The sequence below is a fragment of the Drosophila serrata genome, unplaced genomic scaffold, assembly GCF_035046125.1.
Source record: "Drosophila serrata isolate PLE 108 unplaced genomic scaffold, ASM3504612v1 contig_26, whole genome shotgun sequence".
NCBI classification, from domain to species: Eukaryota; Metazoa; Arthropoda; class Insecta; order Diptera; family Drosophilidae; genus Drosophila; species Drosophila serrata.
This window is the reverse complement of record NW_028256924.1, coordinates 347,181-368,917: the sequence shown is the minus strand read 5'-3', so window position 1 is coordinate 368,917 and position 21,737 is coordinate 347,181. Positions and strand designations below refer to the sequence as shown.

The 21,737-nt window shown below is 49.3% G+C and overlaps 10 protein-coding genes across 20 annotated transcripts; 4 read left to right on the top strand and 6 right to left on the bottom strand.

Annotated features, from left to right (window-relative positions):
- Positions 1-143: 143 nt before the first annotated feature.
- LOC110179274 (solute carrier family 25 member 35-like) lies at positions 144-1,398 on the bottom strand. The gene is made up of 3 exons (XM_020946760.2): positions 1,068-1,398; positions 802-937; positions 144-747 (listed from the first exon to the last, which is right to left on the bottom strand). Exons 1-3 carry the CDS (start codon positions 1,322-1,324, stop codon positions 208-210), a joined length of 933 nt encoding a protein of 310 aa, XP_020802419.1. The 5' UTR covers positions 1,325-1,398; the 3' UTR covers positions 144-207.
- LOC110179276 (solute carrier family 25 member 35) lies at positions 1,012-3,399 on the bottom strand. Of its 2 annotated transcripts, XM_086831715.1 has the most exons (5): positions 3,258-3,399; positions 2,577-2,894; positions 2,382-2,517; positions 1,754-2,265; positions 1,012-1,426 (listed from the first exon to the last, which is right to left on the bottom strand). In XM_086831715.1, the coding sequence occupies exons 2-5, from the start codon at positions 2,822-2,824 to the stop codon at positions 1,411-1,413; spliced, it is 912 nt and encodes a 303-aa protein (XP_086687841.1). In that variant the 5' UTR covers positions 2,825-2,894; positions 3,258-3,399; the 3' UTR covers positions 1,012-1,410. The 2 variants fall into 2 exon arrangements, with proteins under 2 accessions (XP_086687841.1, XP_020802422.2); XM_020946763.2 differs by lacking the exon at positions 3,258-3,399 and having other exon boundaries at positions 1,148-1,398; positions 2,577-2,908.
- Positions 2,912-4,690, bottom strand: LOC110179275 (solute carrier family 25 member 35). The gene is made up of 3 exons (XM_020946762.2): positions 4,172-4,690; positions 3,976-4,111; positions 2,912-3,672 (listed from the first exon to the last, which is right to left on the bottom strand). The coding sequence occupies exons 1-3, from the start codon at positions 4,417-4,419 to the stop codon at positions 3,145-3,147; spliced, it is 912 nt and encodes a 303-aa protein (XP_020802421.2). The 5' UTR covers positions 4,420-4,690; the 3' UTR covers positions 2,912-3,144.
- A 258-nt stretch (positions 4,691-4,948) lies between these two features.
- Positions 4,949-6,507, top strand: eIF3m (eukaryotic translation initiation factor 3 subunit m). Its single transcript, XM_020946734.2, has 3 exons — positions 4,949-5,072; positions 5,198-5,377; positions 5,431-6,507. The coding sequence occupies exons 1-3, from the start codon at positions 5,028-5,030 to the stop codon at positions 6,367-6,369; spliced, it is 1,164 nt and encodes a 387-aa protein (XP_020802393.1). The 5' UTR covers positions 4,949-5,027; the 3' UTR covers positions 6,370-6,507.
- On the bottom strand, positions 6,425-8,250 carry O-fut1 (O-fucosyltransferase 1). The gene is made up of 2 exons (XM_020946733.2): positions 7,932-8,250; positions 6,425-7,877 (listed from the first exon to the last, which is right to left on the bottom strand). The coding sequence occupies exons 1-2, from the start codon at positions 8,047-8,049 to the stop codon at positions 6,787-6,789; spliced, it is 1,209 nt and encodes a 402-aa protein (XP_020802392.1). The 5' UTR covers positions 8,050-8,250; the 3' UTR covers positions 6,425-6,786.
- Positions 8,223-10,153, top strand: CysRS-m (cysteine--tRNA ligase-like protein, mitochondrial). The gene is made up of 2 exons (XM_020946730.2): positions 8,223-8,392; positions 8,444-10,153. The coding sequence occupies exons 1-2, from the start codon at positions 8,382-8,384 to the stop codon at positions 10,116-10,118; spliced, it is 1,686 nt and encodes a 561-aa protein (XP_020802389.2). The 5' UTR covers positions 8,223-8,381; the 3' UTR covers positions 10,119-10,153.
- On the bottom strand, positions 10,127-11,907 carry LOC110179269 (transmembrane protein 39A-B). Its single transcript, XM_020946732.2, has 4 exons — positions 11,396-11,907; positions 11,095-11,330; positions 10,468-11,029; positions 10,127-10,408 (listed from the first exon to the last, which is right to left on the bottom strand). Exons 1-4 carry the CDS (start codon positions 11,660-11,662, stop codon positions 10,145-10,147), a joined length of 1,329 nt encoding a protein of 442 aa, XP_020802391.1. The 5' UTR covers positions 11,663-11,907; the 3' UTR covers positions 10,127-10,144.
- Positions 11,908-11,983: 76 nt separating this feature from the next.
- On the top strand, positions 11,984-12,439 carry LOC110179272 (cytochrome c oxidase assembly factor 5). Its single transcript, XM_020946735.2, has 2 exons — positions 11,984-12,280; positions 12,340-12,439. Exons 1-2 carry the CDS (start codon positions 12,083-12,085, stop codon positions 12,379-12,381), a joined length of 240 nt encoding a protein of 79 aa, XP_020802394.1. The 5' UTR covers positions 11,984-12,082; the 3' UTR covers positions 12,382-12,439.
- pea (ATP-dependent RNA helicase pea) lies at positions 12,379-16,478 on the bottom strand. The gene is made up of 2 exons (XM_020946721.2): positions 13,055-16,478; positions 12,379-13,001 (listed from the first exon to the last, which is right to left on the bottom strand). Exons 1-2 carry the CDS (start codon positions 16,311-16,313, stop codon positions 12,454-12,456), a joined length of 3,807 nt encoding a protein of 1,268 aa, XP_020802380.2. The 5' UTR covers positions 16,314-16,478; the 3' UTR covers positions 12,379-12,453.
- On the top strand, positions 16,446-21,460 carry Rcd1 (Reduction in Cnn dots 1). 10 transcript variants are annotated; one of them, XM_020946727.2, is made up of 8 exons: positions 16,481-16,716; positions 17,729-18,045; positions 18,107-18,633; positions 18,698-19,143; positions 19,205-19,433; positions 19,568-19,627; positions 19,718-20,449; positions 20,519-21,460. In XM_020946727.2, the coding sequence occupies exons 1-8, from the start codon at positions 16,558-16,560 to the stop codon at positions 21,307-21,309; spliced, it is 3,261 nt and encodes a 1,086-aa protein (XP_020802386.2). In that variant the 5' UTR covers positions 16,481-16,557; the 3' UTR covers positions 21,310-21,460. The 10 variants fall into 10 exon arrangements, with proteins under 10 accessions (XP_020802388.2, XP_020802386.2, XP_020802384.2 ...); XM_020946723.2 differs by lacking the exon at positions 16,481-16,716 and adding an exon at positions 16,873-17,571; XM_020946729.2 differs by lacking the exon at positions 19,568-19,627 and having other exon boundaries at positions 16,446-16,716; positions 19,856-20,449.
- The last annotated feature ends 277 nt before the right edge of the window (positions 21,461-21,737 follow it).

Below are 21,737 nucleotides of genomic sequence, written 5' to 3'. Positions count from 1 at the left end.
GTAGGAATTTTTGGTGTATGAAAAGTAAGCAGATAATATGGACATCAAGTCTTTAAAAGCAGTTAGTAAATTGGTCAAAAAGACCGTTCTCGCTATAATTTTCACCAGGGCTGGCTTATATAGGGTTGCATGGCGAAGCGGGCTTTCGAATATAAAGGTATTTATTAAAAATCTATAATAAAAATGTTTGGGACAATCTGTAATATTTTAGACCGCCTTCTTGAATTTAACAGAGCGGTTGCGCAATTGCACTAACTTGTCAAAAAAAATAAAGGTTAAGGTGGTGTGGGGCAAACTACGGCAGTATACGGGCCAGAAGCCCTTGTATATTCCATGCAGTCCCTCCTTTCGCAAGATCTTTAAAAAGCAGTCCACCAAACTGCGGTAGACGAGGCCACGTCCATTAGCATCCACCGGCTGGTTATACATCCGCGTTGTTACCACGTCGAATGGTGTGTTGGCAAGGGACACAACGGATCCCGAGATTATGCCGGAGCAAAAGGAGAGGAGCACTGGGTGCGTAACCCAGCCGTTGCCCTGAAGGAAGGCCTTTGCCTTGGGGAAGGTGCCGATTTGGAAACTGGAACCCATCAAAGCCTGGGTAACGCTACTCGTTGCTCCGCGCCAGAATCCCCTAAACCCGCGCGACTTGTAGATTTTTAGCATGGCGTCAATCATCGATGTGTGCTTGTGCTGGAAACCCACTGATATCGCCTCGGCAGCCTGGGCTTGTTGTTGCGCTTTTATCTGCAAGGGACTAACATAAATATGGGAGTATTTAATTAAACATCTCTCACTCACCATATAGAAAGGACTGCCCAGAAATGTACCGGTTCCTCCGCCCAGTGCACCAAAGAACATGCCCCGGTAGAAGACAATGTGTCCATCTTTGTTGTGCAAGTAACCATATTCCAAAGCATTCGAGTAAACGCTTAGCCTGCCAAGGAGACATTGAATGATTATGGGTAGAGTTATTATTATGTAGGCTTTGAGAAACTGGTGACACTATCAGGGCTGATAGCTAATTCACCCCGAGTTATATTTCGTGCTTTGAATGTCGTACTTACCTGATGGCGTTCAGAATAAACTGGTAGTGCATCGCCGGCAGCAAACCCTTCTCCAAGGCTAGGAAGCCCTCGTTCCGAACAATCTGCACCAAGCCTTGCGCCAAATGTCTGTAGGGTTTCACGTAAGTTCCGCGAGCGGCTAGTTCACCCTGCAACTGGATTCTTGTCTTAACTACGTCGATGGGGTTGGTGAACACCACCGCGCCTACGGCAGATAAGCCGCCCAGCAGGAGATCCGACTTGACCATGATCAGCATCAACTTCTACTTTAAATTTTGTCGATGTTAGGTTATCATCGTCTGTACTGTCTTGTTTGAGCTAGTAAACAAAACTGTCGTTTATATCAGATAATTGGAGCACTATAAAAATACATATGTACATATATAATAATTATTGGATAAAATAAATGTCCTTTTTATTAATTATGTTTTAATTTTTTTAGGTTAAATAATAATTTTAACTGAAAAAAGGCGGTTACTACTTAAGACTTTGAAATAAAAGCAACTGATCGGTTTCCGAACAGGAGGTATTTTTTTAATTTCAATAGAATGATCAGTTCGCTACTTTATTAGAAGATTGATCAACCTTGTTTACTTTTAAAGGATTTCCCTACTTCAATGAAAAACAAAACCTTACCCAAGTTTCTCCTAAGAGTGGGATTGATGTATAATTATTAAAGATTATACCTCTCACGCAGAGCGATCAGTTCATCAAAGAACAATAGCACCAGGGTGGAATACGGAGCACTCCGCAGATAAATAGGCCAGAAGCCTTTGTACAAGCCATGCACTCCTTCTGATCTGAGGATCTTCAGGACACAGTCCAGCCAGCCATTGTAGTAAAGCCCGCGACCATGAGCATCCACACCCTGGTTGTACAGCCTCGTCGTAATCACGTCCAAAGGAGTGATGGCCACCGACACAAATGACCCAGCCGCTAGACCAGAGCAGAAGGACAGGCCCGTGGGATGAGTGATTAGCCCACTTTCCTTCAAAATCGACTTTGCCTTCCCGAAAGTGGCGATTTGAAAGGCCGAGGCTGTTGTGGCTCTGCCCACATTGGCCATGGAACCCCGCCAAAGTCCAAAGACGCCGTTCTTCCTGTATATCTGTCGTAACGCATCACTCATCGAGGTGTGCGGATGCTGATAACCGACGGCGATCTGCTTGGCTGCCTGTGCTTGAAGTTGCGTCTTGATCTGAAACGGAAAAGTTTACTAACAGCAATCAGGCGAACTTGAGCTTATCTTATCTTCGCCAGACATTGTCAAGCGGCGGCAGACACTTTTGGAGTTTGATTTACATAATCGCTTACCAAGAAAAAGGGGCTGGCACAATAGGAGCCAACAACGCCACCCAAGGCGCCCCAGAACATGCCACGGGCAAAGGAGATCTCGCCCCTGCTGTTGTGCACCCAACCCTTCTCCACGGCATGGGTGTAAATACTCAACCTGTATATAAAATAGTTTAGAATTTAAGGACCTTTTAGGCTTAATATCGGTCAACTCACCTGAAGGAGTTAATGACAAACTGGAAGCATAAAGCTGGCGCCAATCCCTTCTGCAAGCCCAAGATGCCATCATTTTTAGCCACTGTAACAAAGGCCTGAAAGACGCTCTTGTAGGGCTGGGCATGCGATCCTCGGGCGGCCAGCTCTCCCTGGAGTTGGATGCGAGTTTTGATCACTTCTACCGGATTGGTGAACACTCCAGCTCCCATGGCAGCCACACCGCCCAGCACAAAATCCGACGTAGCCATCGTGCGTTCTCACTCACAATCTGGCAATCACTAACTGTAGCCCAACAACCTCCTTATGATAAGGGAGAGACTGAGACAAGGTGTGGGTAAAAAGTAACAAATGAACGGGGTTTTATTGCACAGTTACCAGCTAGGAGGAACAGCTCCGAATTAAAGTTAATTTTAGCTTACTGAAGGCACATTTTGGTTTTGGGGGCTATAGTAATCTATATGCTAAGCATAAGAGATTGGATCTAGGAATTCTAAGCTACTTCCTAACAAAACAAACAAGTGAAACAACTTTTGTACTTAAAGTAAAGCTAGACACGTCTCCGGCAGCTCTATTGGGGGCCATACTTGTTTCGTAGGGCAATCAGCTCGTCAAAGAAGAGCAACACCAACGTTGAGTGGGGGGCAATGCGTAGGTAATTGGCCCAGAAGCCCTTGTACATACCATAGACTCCCTCGGAGCGCAGGATCTTAACAAAGCAATCGACCCATCCCCGGTAGAGCAGGCCACGGCCCTCAGCATCGACGCCCTGATTGTACAATCTCGTGGTGATCACATCTGGCGGCGTTATGGCCACCGACATAATAGAGCCAGCGATTAATCCCGCCGAAAAGGAGTTCAACGTGGGCTGCGTCACCAGATCGTAGTGCACCAGCATAGCTTTGGTCTTTCCAAATGTGGCTATCTGGGCACCCGATCCAAGGGCAGCCCTGGGTAAAGCAGCCACCGATCCGCGCCAGAGTCCAGCAATGCCATTTTTATTGTAAATCTGCTTGAGGGCGTCGCTCATGGAAGTGTGAGAGTGCTGAAAGCCAACAGCGATTTGCTTGGCGGCCTGCGACTGCAATTGGGTTTTGATCTGAAATTGTTAAAAATAAATAAATAAATAATGTATTTGTAAACCTACTTAACAAGATTTTAAAGTAATTCTTTGTAAGCCTCGACATTTATAAGACTGTCTAACATTACTCTTAATTTGTTTACCAATTAATAAACAAATTAAAATTCTCGCTTTATATCTTGGGCGAGCTATTGTCAATAGAGGTCTCTTATCTTCGACGAAGTCCAAAAAATGTGATGAGCATGCGGCTTCTCCGCTCGGATAGATAAGCTTGTTTGTTTATGTAACCCCTACTGACAAGGCCGCAGCCGTGAGACGTACCAGGAAAAATGGACTAGAGCAATAGGAGCCCACAACGCCGCCAATGGCGCCCCACATCAGTCCCAAGCCATAGGATACCTCGCCCTGCTGGTTGTGCATCCAACCCCGCTCCATGGCCTCCGAGTAAATGCTGAGACTGTAAAAAACACAAAGGAGTTTTAATACCAAGGATTGCAGGGGAAAAGCCAACACCTACCGGAAGGAATTGATGATGAATTGGAAGTACAACGCGGGCGAAAGGCCCTTCTGCAAGCCCAGCAGTCCGTCGTTTTTGGCCACCGTGTAGAAGGCATTAGCTACACCCTTGTACGGCTCCACATACGTTCCCCTGGCTGCCAACTCGCCCTGCAGCTGGATCCTAGTCTTGATCACCTCGATGGGGTTGGTGAAGAAGGTGGCGCCGACGGAGGCCAGGCCTCCCAGCACGAAATCCGAGGTGGCCATATGTAGGTGCGATGTAATCACGAGTTGCTTCTCCGAGGAGCGGACTGATATTGACTAGAAACTGTTTGCCGCCTGCCGCGGGACTCTGTGGCCTCTAAGAAGCCGCGCGCTGTGCTGCTCTCGAGTATTTCATAATTTCCTGCTTAAATTAGCAAGCACGGCGTGCCCCCTACCCGTTAAATAAATATAATAAAACGTTATTATGCGGAATAATGCAGCTTTAGTTTCAGTATGACCATAACTATGGAAAGTAAAGAGAAAAATACTAATCGGATCTGGACACTCTAAAGAGTAGATACATCTAATTAGCTTTATTTCTGGCTGCAAAACCGCCAAAACATTAAATAAATTTCAATATATTAAGGAGGCTTGCAACAATTATAAACTTTTCATGATAACATCAGAAATCCCATGTAATTTTCCATAATTAAATGCGTGCATTCAACATACAGAAATTTATCAATTTAAAATCTCCACTGCTGGCCAGTAAAAAAGCCAGACCGCCAGCTCTGCCGCTCTCTTTCCTTTCGAGCTGTCAGCCCCAAAGACGTGTGCGTGTTATTTTCAACTGCATTTGCCTAAATAATTGAAATAACATTTATAAAACCATGACTTCGCATCCGGTATTCATAGACCTGTCCCTGGACGAGCAGGTAAGCTGGCGCCACAGAGAGTAAACCATGTTTTCAGGCGGCTGTTGAACCAAAATTGAGGTTATGTCTTCCTCTTCCTGCAAAACAATACTAATATTTTGCGAAATTTCGAATTCTCCGAATAGGTTCAGGAGCTGCGCAAGTATTTCAAGAAGCTGGGCGCCGAAATCTCATCGGAGAAGTCCAACAAGGGCGTGGAGGATGATTTGCACAAGATCATTGGCGTCTGCGACGTCTGCTTCAAAGACGGCGAGCCCCCGCAGATTGACGGCATCCTCAACAGCATTGTGTCCATCATGATCACGGTGAGTAGACGCCTAACAGAGCAATGGGTGTTAACTAATGGTTCTTTCTGTAGATTCCCTTGGATCGGGGCGAGAACATTGTGCTGGCCTACTGCGAGAAGATGACCAAGGCACCTAATCAGCCGCTGGCCAAGGTGTGCCTCCAGTCTCTGTGGCGCTTGTTCAACAACCTGGACACCGCCTCACCCTTGCGCTATCACGTCTACTACCACCTTGTGCAGGTGGCCAAGCAGTGCGACCAGGTACTGGAGGTCTTCACCGGCGTGGATCAGCTCAAGACGCAGTTTGCCAACTGCCCGCCCTCGTCAGAACAGATGCAAAAGCTCTACCGCCTGCTGCACGACGTGACCAAGGACACCAACCTCGAACTGTCTTCCAAGGTGATGATCGAGCTGCTGGGCACCTATACCGCTGATAATGCCTGTGTCGCCCGGGAGGATGCTATGAAGTGCATTGTGACCGCTTTGGCCGACCCCAATACATTCCTGCTGGATCCCCTGCTGTCGTTGAAGCCGGTCCGTTTCTTGGAAGGCGACCTCATCCACGACCTCCTGTCCATCTTCGTCTCAGAGAAACTGCCGGCGTATGTGCAGTTCTATGAGGACCACAGGGAGTTCGTCACCTCTCAGGGCTTGAACCATGAACAGAACATGAAGAAGATGCGTCTGCTGACCTTCATGCAGCTGGCGGAGAGCAGTCCCGAGATGACCTTCGAAACACTGACGAAGGAGCTGCAGATCAATGAGGACGAGGTGGAACCCTTCGTTATCGAAGTGCTGAAGACGAAGCTGGTCCGCGCTCGATTGGATCAGGCCAATCGCAAGGTTCACATCTCTTCCACCATGCACCGCACCTTTGGAGCTCCCCAATGGGAACAGCTGCGCGATCTGCTGCAGGCCTGGAAGGAGAACCTCAGCTCAGTGCGCGAGGGCCTCACAAGCGTCTCTTCGGCGCAACTAGATCTGGCCCGCACCCAGAAGCTAATACACTAGAAACACACAGCCCATCAACCAATCTGTTGAAGGATAAGGAACAACAAATGCAAGCTTCGGGCAATTGAATTACGATCTAAATTATTTTCAAGAGAGCGTGCGTGGATAACTTGAATAAATTTATAAGTAAAATCGAAAGACAAGTCTCGTTGATTGCGAGGAATACTTTTCTAGCTTACAACTAAAGAATGTCTTCAAAGGCTGTTCGGTTTTCATTCATTTCTTTCAATATAAGTTTAACAAAACGTTCTAGTTAAGCTTCAGCAATGTACTAACAAAATTTTAAGTGAAATTTAAAAGAACAATTTAAAAGGTAATACAAATGGCAAGATAAAAATAGTATAAAATCCTTCTGTGAATGTGAAAACCGAAAAATGGCCAAGTTGAGTATTTAAGTAGATAATTACTGATAATCGTTTACAGCTCCTCATGCGCCTTGGACGGTTGGCGGTCCTTCTCCTTAGGAAATCCCCAGAAATATGAGGGAAAACCATGCGAGTCGCGCTCCCGCTTAACAAATGCTGAGTACGATGAAATGCAGTTGCCGATAAAGTGGTTTGATTGTCCGAGTATGGCCAAATCCAGGTAGGGGTCATCCTCTGGCAGCTTGTGTACACTGATCCCCATCCGTGTGAGCGCCGTGCTGAGTTCCCCAACCATGTGGTTCGAGTCCGACGCCACGAAAACGGACTTGATCTCATTATTGGGCTGAGTTTGACGCACATTCTTGATGGTCCTCTTCAACTGTCGTACAATCGCCTCCTTGGAGGGCATGCAGAGCTCCGGATAGAGGGGACCCCGCTCGTTTTTATATCCTAAGCATTGGGGCGAAGCAAAGAGGTGTTGGCTATCCTTGACGTGCTCGCAGGCTCGCACCCAATCGATGCCGTTGCGCAGGTGAATGCCCACGAAGGCGCCTCGCGGCAGCTGCTCTCGGATAAACTCCCTCGCCGCCTCCCTGTACCTCTGGCTCCAGTGCATGTACTGCTGCAGTTGGCAATTTTCCAACTGAACGGGGAAACTGGCCGGAGCTCCGGTAAAGGCCAGAACGGGCCACAATTCGGGTGGATACTTCGCCTGCCACTTGGCGGCGACGGCACTGTGGTGGACATCGAAGTGAAGGGGCCCATAGAACTCGGATCGCACGAAATCAATGTGAAAAGTGTCCCAAAATGGGCCGAACGGATTCCCATCCTTGGCATGGCAATTGGGTTTTTCCGGATCGTTCTTCTCAATCTGTAGGCTCTTGCGTTCCATGTAGCAGAAGGATACGCGTTCGGATTCCGGCCAGACGTCGTCGGCCAAGTGCCACATGAAGTCCGCCATGGTGATGACGCGATGATACTCCTGCAGCGGTTCCACATCAAAGTACGTGTTGAAGGGCACTTGGCGCGAGCGCAGCTCTCCCTTGCGATACTCCACCCATGGCGGTAGGATCAGGGTGCGATTTAAAGCCTTGGCAAAAGCTAATGAGCCCAAAAAGTGGTCGGCCTGGTTACCAAAGCGTCCTACCGAAATGTGTGGTTTTTATGTGTGCCAAAAGGATGTAAAGCCCGACTTACCCATGCAGGGACAGTAGGTGAGGTAGCCGTTGGGATCCCGTCCTAATTGGCCGCATGCTGAGCTTATTAAAATAAAAATTAAGCAAATAAATCGGAGCTTCGGTTTAAGCCACTGCATTCTGCCGGCTTCGTTTCCCTGTAAAGTTTGGCAGCCCTGGCCATCAGGGTGCTACACTGTTTTTAAGCTACATTGTAAACTCTTTGTATTCATATCAACTAATATTTACTCGCTTACAAATAAAAAATATGTTTTTAATGAAACAAATTTGATTGATATAAAGTAGTCTTGTTGTTTTATTTATTACGATTTATTTTCACTGACAACCGATACACCCCAATAATACTGGCAAAAGAAAAAGTGTCTGGCAACTCTGCCATCTCCCTCATATAATATTGTTTTATTTCAAAGGATAATGTTATATTATCATCCAAATTTTTAGAATTTTGACTATGCTTGTTCTGTATGTATACCGCTGCCTCAAAAGCTCAAGATCTCATCCACTTACTTACAGCAAAGAGACGCTCAGGCTCTTTGGGAGTGCACGGCTTGGAACCGCTCGGATCTGCCGGCGAAGCTTCTCGGATGACGAACAGCCAGTGAACCACCAGGTTTACAAATGGCGAAAACCGCTTGGACAGTACACCGGCATCAATATCTACAACCATGCTATGCGGCAGAAGGTACCGCTGGTACTGCGCAACCCGCAGATGGTCACTTGGTACACCTGCGGTCCAACGGTCTACGATTCCGCTCACCTGGGCCATGCCAGCACCTATGTCAAGGTGGATATTCTGCAACGGATTCTGCGGGATCACTTTAAGATCAATCTAGTGACGGCTATGAATATCACGGACGTGGACGACAAGATAATCAACCGAGCACGTCTGTCGGGCATCGACTGGCTCAAAATGGCACGCGCCTATGAGACCGAGTTCAGGCAGGACATGCTCCGCCTCAACGTCCAGCCGGCGGATGTGCGCTGTCATGTGACCACTACAATGCCGAGCATTTTGCAGTTTATCCAGGATCTAATACAAGACGAGATGGCCTACGTTACGTCGGACAAGTCAGTATACTTTGATGTGTCCAAGAGCCAACACTATGGCAAGCTGCAGAAACTGGGACAGAGCGAGGAAGAGAAGTCGGATCCTGCAAAGAAAAATAGCTCCGACTTTGCCCTGTGGAAGTCGCGCCAGGCGTCAAGCAACGAGCCAACATGGAAGGCTCCTTGGGGCGGGGAGGGGCGTCCCGGCTGGCACATTGAGTGCAGCGCCATTGCTGGACTCTTTTTTGGTAGCCAGTTGGACTTCCATGCCGGCGGCCTGGACTTGCGCTTTCCGCATCACGAGAACGAGGAGGCACAATGCTGTGCCCGCTACAAAACGGAACAGTGGGTCAACTATTGGCTTCACACTGGCCAGCTGAGCATGGTCGGAGACAAGAATAAGATGTCCAAGTCGCTGGGCAACACCATCTCAGTTAGTGAGATGCTCAAGGACTATTCCGCCGACGAGTTTCGCATGGCCTGCCTGCTGTCAAACTACAGAAATGCCATGCCCTACAGTGAGCAGCTAATGCTGACGGCCCGCCAGACGCTGCAACGCTTTAAGAACTTCCAGGCGGATCTCAGCGCCTACACGCAATTTCTCAAGCCGATTCATCTGCTGGACGAAGGTGCACTGAAGGCTCAACTGGCCCACACAATTAACGAATTCGACAGCAGCCTGCGGGATGACTTCGATACGGCGCGAGCAATCAGCATTCTGATGGACCAGATGAGCAGCATCAGCCGCTGCATCAACGAGCAGCAGGTGAACGCTGAGAAGGAGCCGGCCTTCTGCATGGATCTTCTTATGGCGGCTGGGAACTTCATCAACCGCGCCATGGTTACGTTTGGAGTCTCTGAGCTGATTCAAAGCGAACCCCTTCAGCAGATTTCAACCCAGACGCACGGCATTGATCCATCTGTGTTGGTGGATGATGTCTTAACTGTCCGAGGAAGAATGCGGGAAAAGGCCACCTCTGGGGAAGTCAAGAACTCTCAGTTACTGGCTGCTTGTGATGAGCTGAGAAATCTGCTGCAACAGCACGGCATCCAAGTGCGGGACCACAAGCAGGGCAGCTCCTGGGTGTTTGCCGTGTCCTGTACCGCGCCTGATGATAAGAGCAAGAGCTCTGCTGAATAAAAGCAATGTTATTTTTTGTCACTTTATTACATAAATGCATCTCTCATGCGTAGTCGGAAGGGTTGATCGGACGCCACGGCGTGCTCTGTCTTATACAGATCTTTGGTGATGAGATAGTCCCGCACTAGCTTAAAGAAGGCGCCCATGCTAGTGAAGGCCACAAAGCTGATAGAGAGCACAAAGTGCCACTCTACGCTCTCCGCGCTTAGCGAACCGATCTCTACCAGGAGCACGGCCGCCTGGAGGGTGGCCAGCGTGGAGTATATGATGGTGGGATTGTGGAAGAGTTTCTAAAAGCGGCGATATTACATATGAGCGTTGGAAGAGTAAAACAAGACATAAGACTTACATAGAAACGCGCATGACTGGCATTTCCCGGCGTGGCCACTGTGACTACTCCCTGACTTCGGTATAGACCCCCGTTGTGCTTCACCACAGTTCCATGGCCATATGATGAATATTTCGACCAGGACAAAGCGCTAGCGGCCACAATAAGTTGCGAAGGCGCTGGCTCTCGGTCAATACGCTGCCAGCAGCCCAAATGCAGAGTGGCCCGATGTAACGTATCGCTGTACTTGGCCGGATAGAGGAACACCGCACAGAGACTGAAAGCTCCCAGGCAAACAATGATGCAGTGCTGGGCGGCCCGGAGTACATTATACTGGATACTGACAGCCAGGCAGCAGGGCACCAAACCACTGTAATATGCATTCAGCATTGAGGTGAAGATGAGCTGCTTGAAGCGTTTGTTAAAATCATGTCGCAGCGTCTCCACTTCGTCTCGGATATGCACAGCGTTGGTGGTGCAACTGTGGACGGGCAGGTCGTTGATATAAACGCCGGGCAGCTCGAATCTGGTGCGCAGGAAGGGCTCCAGCTGGAAGCCAAAGATCAGCAAGTAGATAACGACTCTAGGGAAGATAGTTTGTGATTAAACAGAGCGTTTTTTAGAATATTCAGTAACTAAGTTCCTTACGGATAGGATAGAAAGAGCAGTAGTATATAGGAGTGCTGCTGGTACAACTTAATGGCACAAAATCCCAAGCCCAGCTGAACTAGGCCTCCAAATCCGTACTTGATTCCCAGTCGGATCCACCGCTGGCTCTTCTCGTTGCCCCGCCTTATCTTAACCAGGAGCAAACAGTAAATCAGTCTTCGCGTGTTGAGTATGAGCAGTAGGTAGCGCAGATACGGGTCAATCAGCTCTATGTTCTGTAAATCAAGAGATTCCATTCGTTTCTAGCCAGTTAATCAGATAAAAATAAGACCAAACACACCACCATATGCCTTGTGTGAGCCTGTGGTAGCCACCAGTTGGTCCTGTAAATGTTTATGAACTGGACAATAGCAGAGCCCATGGTAAAGGCGCACATAATCAGCTCGCTGAGCCACTCGGATGTGGTGGCGTGTTCCGGAAAGGGAATGTGCTTGGGCATTGCACTAGCCGGCGTCTGGGTTGACTGCCCTGTTTTCGGGGACAACAGGTAGGTGTCCGGCGTCTCGCTGGAGCTGCTGCCATCACTACTGCGTTCGTCGTAGGCCATTTCGGGTGATTAAGTTGTTTGTAGTAAAAGCTACATTTAAACAAATTCGAGCAACAATGTTTTTGTGCGGTAGGTAATCAACAAATGCACCGATAGCAGTGTTGGAAAGTGACACAGTGCCGCTTGCACCATGACAGAGTACGCATTTTAAAATAAAATAAAACTGATGTGATCAAAAGAATAATTAATAATATAACATAATTTAATTAGTTCCACAATTATTTGCAATAAAGTTGTACGGGCAGAAAAGTACGTTTTCTAAATTTTCGCCACTCTTTTTTGCTCTCAGCTGTTTAACTTGTGCATATCCGAACGTTTGCCAGCACTGACCCGGCAGACAGTTAACAGATGTCTTTGGTTTTGTAACTGAATTCCGAAGTTATTCGAAATAAACATTTAAATAGCTCAAAAAACATAAAAATGATGCGCTACGAGGGCAACGAAAGACTCGCGGACGAGACGGCTTGTGCGGGTGTCAGGGCTGACCTGAAGATGTGCCTTCTGGAGAGCGAGTGTTGTCGCATGGGGAAAACACCGCGTCAGTGCCTCCAGGACAACAACGTTCCGCCGGAGTGTCAAGTGCTACGCAATACCTTCTACGAGTGCAAGCGCTCCTTGGTAAGTACACCTATAATATGCAATCCCATTCATTTATTTTACAAGCTCCACCATTTCAGCTGGACAACCGGCAGCGTTTTCGCGGTCGCAAAGGCTACTGAAGTTTAAACTTAAAATATATTTCTAAGCGTTTAAAATACAAAAAATTACAATCGTAAAGGGTTGTTCGTCCATTAATTGCGACGCCGTCGAACGCGTGAAATACGCCATGCATTGGGCTCTTCGTATTTGTTGTACAGCGGCTCGAGGCGCTGGTTCTTCTTGAATTTGCTAAGCTTCGTAGGATCCGAGAAGCGAAAGAATGAAGGAGCAAACTCCACCAGCCATTTGGGATCAATGGTGGTCACCTCGCGCATATACTCCTTGGTAGTCTGCACCAGTTCATGGTAGATGACCCACTCCGGTTGACGGTTGAAGAGAGCACTCGACGGATGGATGTAGACCACCTGTGAGTCTACTAGGGTTCGGTAACCCTCCTGAGGATCTTTCTTGGCCGCATTCCTAAAGAAGCCTGAGCAGATGGCCTTCTGAATGCGGACCGAGTTCTTTCCAGCTGACACCACGTCCAATTTGTGCCTGTCCATGATGCCCAGCAGCTGCTTTCTCACATCCTGGCTCCGCTTGAGGGTTCGGATTTGCACAAAGTTCTCGTAGCACCAGGCATTCGAGAATTTGTTGTTCTTCCAGCTATTGTACACCGCTAGCAGGGTTAGATGATCGCCTATAAAGAGATGAGATTAGAAAGTGGTCAAGAATTAAAGGAGGCAAACTTACCTTCAGCTTGGTTAAACTTGGCCTTCTTTTGATCCGCTAGCGCCTGTTTATCCTTGGGCCTGTAGAACACATTCTGCACACTAAGCATCGACACGATGGTGAGGATCTCATCGGAGCACTGCAAGGCCACCGACATAATCAGCATTTTGGAGAGATTCGGCTCCAGGGGGAACTCGGCCATTCGTCTGCCCAGACGCGTTAGCAGACCTTCATCGTCGAGGGCCGACAGAGAGTGTAGTTGCTCCAGCGCCATTACTAGTGACTCAACTGGAGGCGCGTCCATGAAATCAAAGTGCAGCAGATCGTTAATTCCCATGGTCTTAAGCTGCAGCACTGTAGTGGCCAAATTGGTACGTTGAATCTCCGGCACTGGCGTGGGCAACATTTCATCCCGATAGGCACGCTCTGTGTAGAGACGATAGCACTTTCCAGGACCCGTACGCCCGGCTCTGCCAGCTCTCTGCTTTGCAGCTGCCTGCGAAATTGGTGTGACCACCAATGAGTCCATGCCAGTCTTTGAGTTATACACCTTCTGCTTGACGAAACCGGGATCTACCACATAGAATATGCCATCAATGGTGAGGGAAGTCTCTGCGATATTGGTGGCTATGACAACCTTGCGGCTTCCCGCTGGCGCTGGGTCAAAGATACGCGTCTGCATCTCGGAGGGCAGGGCAGAGTACACCGGCAGAATGATTAGCTCTGGTACATCGGGACCCAAGCTCTTCATGCGCTCATAAAGAATCTCACAGGCAGTATCGATCTCCTCCTGACCGGTAAGGAACAGCAGAATGTCGCCGGGTGGCTCACGCAGATGAATCTGCATGACGGTGATGAGCGAGGCGTCCAGATAGTCAGTCTCCGGCTCCTTTGTGTACAAAACCTCGACGGGGAATGTCCTGCCGGGAATGGTGAAAATGGGCGCCTTGAAGAAGTACTGCGAGAACTTCACCGCATCCAACGTGGCAGATGTAACAATGAGTTTCAATTCCGGTCGCTTCTGTACGGCTGTTTTCAGCAGACCAAACAGGACATCCGTGTGGATCGTCCGCTCGTGGGCTTCGTCCAACATAATCACCGAATAGCTCTTCAGTTCCGCCTCCATCAGGCATTCACGAAGCAACATACCGTCCGTCATGTATTTGACGATGGTCTCGGGGCTGGTACAGTCCTCAAAACGGATGGTGTAGCCCACCTCCTGGCCCAGACGGCAACCATATTCTTCTGCCACACGTTTGGCCACAGACATGGCTGCCACTCGCCTGGGCTGAGTGCATCCAATCTTTCCTCTGGCCGTGAAACCACACTCTCCCAGGTACTGCGTTATCTGAGTGGTCTTGCCGGATCCTGTTTCTCCAATAACGATAAGGATTTGATTGTCGGTAACCGCCTTGATCAAATCATCCCGCAGCTTGTAAATGGGCAGGGACTGGCGCTGTTCCACCAGCGTGAGATCGGTCTTCTTACCGAACGAGGACTTCTTGCCGCCAATCACATGCTTTTTCCACTCTGGAACCTCAGCCGGAGCCGCTCCCATTCCTCGCATATTGGCGGCTAGACTGCGAGAGCTGTCCTCCTCGGGCAGGGGATCTATCCAGTTCTTGTTAAGGCTGGTTGGCAGGGCCTCCATCTCTTGCTCTCGCTGCAGCATCTTCTGCTCACGACGCTCCTTGGATAGGGCTGACTGCATCATGGCTGCTTGGGCAAGGGAACCGTCGGGATTTTTCACGATTCTGACTGGCGACAGGTCATGCAGGGCTCTGCCATGGCCAGAGAGGAAGGGCGGCTCCTCTTCCACAATCTCAATTTCGATATCCGCCTCATCGTCCTCATCTTTTGGCAGCAAACCAGTTTCCTCGTCGAAATCTGGCATCTCGCTTCTGTCCAGCACACCAGAGCTAATCATTTGTTTGATTTCCCAACGCTCGGGGCTAGAGATCCTGGTCACACGCTTCCTGGACTCGTGTTCATCACCATCTAGGCCGTTGCCTTGCAGATTTAACATGGAAGTGCTGCTACTGAAGGGTCCATCGGGGTTGCGATCCCTCAGTGAATCATCATCCTCTGGGGCATGTGACAGCGGATTAAGGTCCCTTCCGGTCTCTTGATCCGCCTCCTTCATAGACAGCGATACCTTCTGCCCAGTTACGGACATCACCTTCACCTTGACCGTTTGATTCCGGCTAACCACTTCTGTTACATCGGTGACTCGACCTTCGGCTCGCAGCTGTGAGATGTGCACTAATCCCTCCCAGCGCTTGCGAAGCCCGAAGAGCTGCACAAAGCAGCCGAAGGGAACGATGTTGGCCACTTTGCCGGAGTAGATCTTTCCAGCCTCGGGGTCGTCAGTCATTGCGGCAGCTGATGCGGGCGGGGGCATCTTTTCGCCACGATCCTGGTCTCGGGAACGATCTCTACGATCCCTGCGCCCGCCGGACCGAGAGCGGCTTCGTCGTCGACGTTCGTGACGGTCACGGGAACTTGATCGACGGCGACGACGGTCCCTGTCGCGATCGAGGTCCTCCCGAGACCTGCTCCTGCGTCGATTTTCACGACGGCGGCTATCCCTGTCTCGTGATCTGCTTCGGCGCCGATTCGTGTCCCGATCTTCACGTGATCTGCTCCGGCGGCGAACCCTGTCCCGATTTTCTCGTGATCTGCTGCGATGGCGGGTGTCTCTGTCTCTCTCCCGATCCCTGCTCCTGCTGCGTTCTTTGCGCTTGTGACGATCCCTGGAACTGGTTTCCTTTGGCTGTTTCACCTCTGCCTTACCTTCTCCAGGACACAGAGCTTCCAGCTCCAGCATGGCAGCATCCACGTCGCTCATGTCGGACTTCTTGTGGGTCCCAGTCTTCTCTTTAACATCTTTCTTCTCCTTTGTTTCCTTCTCGTCCTCGTCGCTGTCCTCCTTCTTGCTGTACTTATCATTGGGCAAAGCCAGGCCGGGAAATAATTTCATCAGCTGTGACTTCTTGTCCTCCTTCCCACCGCTGGAGAAGCTTTTTTCCTCGCTGGCTCCACCAGGACGACTGGGACGCATCAGATTGATGATGCGCTGGAGATTCTGGACCAGGGAGTCGGGAAACTCGGCGCCATTCTCCAGTAGGGCTTTGCGAAATGAGTCGTACGAGCGGTTCTTGTTCTCCAAATCGATGATAAACTCGGCGAGGTCTTTGTCGTTAATGCCCAGATGGTTGTCTAGCTCTGTGCAGATCTTTGAGACCAGCGAGAGGTACTCCAATTGCTGCAGCTCCTCCATGCCGCCAAAGAGTCCGATTTTGGTGATAACTTATCAAGTTTTCTTCAATTTCGCGATTTTCCACAACTCCAAACAAAATGCACGCCAAGCGAAATCAGCTGTTTTCACGGCCAGTGTTGGGCAACATCACACAGTTTCAACACTGCCTTTGCTCGGTTTTGACGCTCGCCTTTTGATGTTTATATCTTTTGTTTTTAAGAGTGCTAATCATTTCGTTCTGGTTTAAGTCCGTGCCCGCCGAAATATGGCTTCGTTTTTCGACTGCTTCAACAGCTTCATACAGAGCGGGAGCAGCGTAGGACAAAATGTAGAGCAGCAGGAGGAACAGAGCACCGCGGCTCCCCAGCCGCTGGTCCCGGAAACAAAACTGGCAAAGCCCAGCAGTCCCACGCCCAGCGAGAGTGTAAGTCCCATGTCCTTGATGGAGCGATGCTGCCTGTACAGGTTGGTGTTCTGACACACGCATTTATCTGCCTATTTGTTGTGAAATTCCAAAAATATTTATTTACGGGCCTACGAACTATCTCCATAGTTGCCATATAGTCAAAATGCCAGTCAGCTAACGAAGTGGCAACGCCGCAAGGCACGCCATATTTTACAACAGCAATTGCGAAAATCGGTTTTTGTGGCGGAGCAAAACCGAAGAGCAATTGGAACCACTTGTAAAATCGTTTAAAATCAGAGCGGGGCGTGTTAAATAACAGGGATTACCTGAACTCAAGGGGTTGGGGCGGATTCAGATGTTTATCCAGCGCCGCAAGTGCACAACAACGACGTAGAAGAAGAAGCAGTCAACTGTAGACAGCTAGTGTAAAAAACGAAGTGACAGAAACAAAAAATGATGAAACAAATAGTCGGAAAAAGCGGCAGCAAGCCGCAGCCTACGGAGGCTGCCACCGCCGGGGCATCCGCATCGATAATCACTTATAGCCCGAGCAAATTCCTCACCCGCGTTGGGCCAGGCGACAATACATACACCACACACAGCCACACTCACACCAGTGCAAGCGCAGCAGCAGCGACGGCAACGGCAACGACAGCGACGTCGGTGAAGACGGCGGCGGCGAACATAACAACAAAAACAAACAAATCCCCTGCTGGCGGAGGTTTGACGTCGTATTTTGTGGTAAAGGCCGGCTCCCTGGGCAGTGCAGCCTCCATGACGGGCTCGATCAAAGTCAGCAGTCCCCCAAAAGCTGGGTCAGCGGCAAAAACGCCGTCGCTGGTCATCACATCGCCGTCCCCGCCGACAGAGAGTGTAATGATAAGCCCGCATCATCGTGTTCACCCACTAACCTGCACTGCATGCGCTCCAAAGATCTTTATATTTACACACTCCATCGCACATCTCTAATTTCGAATCCTGTAATTTTGAATACCTATACTAACCAGTTGTTTCCGTTTTTATCCCACAGTCCAGCACCATTTCGGCTCCCAGTGAATCGTCGTTTGGCGAGAAAATGGAGCATAGCTACATCCGTGATCCCGTTATACGAAATGAAGTTAACAATGGCCTCGCACCCGCTAGGAATATACTGGTACGGCATCCGCCGCAGTGTCCCAGTTGCCACACATATCCGCAACAAGAGGATCCGACGGAGATGCAGCAGGTACATGTGCCGCCCTACGACGAGATTGCCGCTAAGGAGGCAATGAACGAATGCGCTCGCATTGCCAAATACGTGAAGAACAACAATTCCGATGAGCAGGATTGGGTGGCCCGCGTCAATCAGTGAGTACTTGTCTTAATTTTCCTAAAAACCATGACTCAAATTATTATTTTTTTCACTCAGATTTGGCTGGACACCCATGCAGCAGCTCCTGTTCGAGAAGGTGTGCTCCATCCTTGATCAGGATCAGTTGGCGCGTTTGGCCAACGACAAGCGTCAGCATGAGGCCATTCACCGCCGAGTAAGCGTGGATAAATCTGCCTCCCGTCTTCGCAAAGCTCTTGCCGGCGTATCCTGGGAACCTCGGATCACCCAATGGCTGCACACGCTGCTCATGGAGCATCTGTCGGCTTCGTACATGGCCTCCTATCTGGACATTCTGCAGACGCTGAAAACAAAGCTGCCCACACTGGTAGATAAGATGCTATTCAGCCGCCCGCTTAATAATAGTCAGGAACTGCTGGCTCCAGTGATGAAGAAACGCTGGGAACCAAATATATTGCCCAAGGGACGTCAATTATCGCACAACGCCATCATTGTTGTGCTCCCAACCATGCCCACCAGTGGCGTTGTCACCGAGCGCATGCAGAAATGGTACCAGGCGCTCGCTACCATCACCCAGGTTGTACAGATCACGCTGCCCAACTCGAGTGAGTTTTTCAAGGTATAAATATTCTATATACTCTGATTTAACTGAATTCTCTCTGGTTTTAGACAACAGAATGGCGAATCAAAATCTCGACCAGGTGGCTGAAACCATTGTATCCCTCACGCGCGTCAGGATACATGAATTGCGCACTGACAATCCCAACCGTGGTATCATTCTCGTCGGCTTTAATGCCGGAGCGTCTTTGGTCCTGCAAGTTGCCCTGTCGGAAAGTGTGGCCTGTGTGGTTTGCATGGGTTTTGCGTACAATACAATACGCGGTCCTCGAGGATTGCCCGACGACCGAATGCTGGACATAAAGGCGCCCATACTGTTCGTCATCGGACAGAACTCGGCCCGTACTAGTCAGGAGGAGATGGAGGGGCTACGCGAGCGTATGCAGTCCGAGTCCTCGTTGGTGGTGGTGGGCAGTGCAGATGATGCGCTCAGAGTGCCCAAGAGCAAGCGGCGCATCGAGGGCGTAACACAGGCCATGGTGGACTATATGGTGGTGGTAAGTGTCTTAATTTTCAGTCATTTAAATATTTTATTCATTTGCTTAATCCGTTTGCCAGGAGGAAATCTTCGATTTTGTTAGTCGGACCTTGAACAATCCCCCGGGACCTCGGATGCCAACATCACTGATGCACCAGCCGGGCTACCAGCGTCAGCTGAAGCAATTAACCCACGTCCTGGCCGATGGAAATGCCAACAAGGCAGTGCAGCAGATGAGGAAGCGAAAGCTCAATGATGGCCAGGAGGACTTTGTGGGTCAGTCGGTCAAGACGAAGATTGTATCGGCCAGTAAGTATCAGGGTTTTTTCTTTACTCATCTGAATCACCTACCTGTTCCATCCCGCATGCAATTCAATTTCACCAATAACCACCATCACCTAACCAATAACAATTCCCGAAACGAACTAATCTATGGCGTCAAGGTCGCCCACACAAGCCGAAGCCGCCACGACTTATTGATCCGTTTGCTGTTAAGCGAAAGGGTAAAGTCTTCCGCCGCAGGGAGTCGTTATTAAAGCCATCTGTGGCTATCCACTCCACTAACAGATTTACCCCCATCCCAACCCCCTTAGTTGGAAGACCCCGAACACGCCCCTTGGCCAAAGTTGGTGGCTCGGCGGTTAGCCTTAGTGGCCAGAAAGATGCACCTCATCAAGACAAGTCAAATTTAAGCAGCGAAGAACTTAACCAATCCATTGAATTCATACTAGATGACACCGAGGGCGGCGAGGATGCAGCAGCTGGAGCTGGACCTGGATCTAGCGGAGCTTTTCTACCAAAGGTTATCAAACCGGGTGGCGTGCTGTCCAAACAGCTTCCTCCGGTCAATCTGGCAGTCGGCACCAAAATCAAGATGATACCCTCCAGCCAGTTCGTCCAGATTAAATCTCTGGGACCGCAGGGCAAGCTCATCAACTACAAGCCAACAAGTGGACCCACCAGCACTTCTGCGGGCAACATTGTAAAATCACTACCGGGCCCATCATCAGCCGGTGGCCAGCAGATCTTTACAGTGAAAACTTCAACGGGCCAAACGACACAATTTACAACAGCGGGACCTTCGAGCTCTTCCACATCAACATCATCATCAACCGTGGGACAGCAGAAGTACACGGTGTTTAAGAACGCCAACGGCATGACCATGCTGCAACTTACTAAGCCCGCAACTAGCAGTTCTTCGGGAAATGTGGATCTGTCCAACATCATAGATATGCCCATTGTGTTTGCCGACAACGAAGGCAACATCGCAGATCAGCAGCAGCAGCAGCAACAGCTACAGCAGTTGGATAAGGACATAAAACCAGGTGTGTGTCAACTCATAAACTATTGATTAAGAAGATCCTTCTATGACTATTCCTTGCTTTCCTCCTCAGCTCCCATAAGAAGCACAAATAAGGCACCGCTAATTATCAGTCAGAAGATCATTAAGGAGGCCAACAAGCCACCGGGAATTGTCAATAGCAGTGGCACCACCGCAACCAAACCAGGTGGCGCTAACATTGTGCTCAACAAGGGCATGCATCAGTTATTTACCACCACCCCGCCATCGCCATCTGGCACACCAGTGCCGGGCCAGAACAAAGTGCTCTACATTAATCGCAACACGATGAAACCCATGGGCAGTATGGTGGCAACTGGCGCTCATCGCGTGCCCATACGTATTTTGAGTAACCCAAAGACGGGAGCTGTGACTACCAGTAGTCCCCTGGTGGTGGATCCCGCCACGGGATCTTTGGTGCCCGGTGTTAAGGCCGTAAATGTGCATACAATTAAGCCAACGGCTGCTACTATCCGTCAGGTGACCACCACCAAGGCCTATTCCCAGTTTCAAGTGATCAACAGTAGCACACCGGGCACGCCTACTGCAGTTTCTGGCGATGGCAAGTCTTCGATTAGGAATGTATACTTTAAATCCGCTGCCGGACTCAAGCAAGTGCCAGTACAGATGCTTGCAAATCGCTTAGCGCCATCATCACCAGCTATTCAACATGGAGGAGCTGCTGGTATGCGTCGAGTGGTCAACATCGGTACCGTATCCAAGCTGGCCGCGGGGCCAACTGGCCCCGACTCCAAGGTCATCAAACTGCAGCCCACAACGGGGGCAATAACTGCTACCAAGGTGGAGGCGACAACAACTGCTAGCCCAATGCAGAGCAAGAAGTAGGATTAGGATTGTTAGATGTGGGTTAGATCGCATTCTATTTAAGGTATATATATGTAAATATGTTAAGTGAAACAGAATTAAGTTTGGAATTATCAACGCGTTAATTATTTCAGAGTTTTATTTCACAAAAATAAAAAAACTCTTATATTAAGACTTGTTCATTAAGAAAATGTGCTAAATGCAAGTTCTGGGAATTATGGTGTTTCTTGTGCACACTTTTGCGAATTCCAGGTCTGTTCAGGTACGGTTTTGTATTACCTTTATCCATATATATTATGTATATCTTATATCTTATATCTTATACATATATACTTATGTACATATCTACATTTATGGCAATCAGAGAACAGGAAGCGCGGCGTGAGAAACCTCTAAGCCAATTTCTGGAATTCCATGAAAGCTTGCTAGATTTTTCTGCCGCAAAGTGC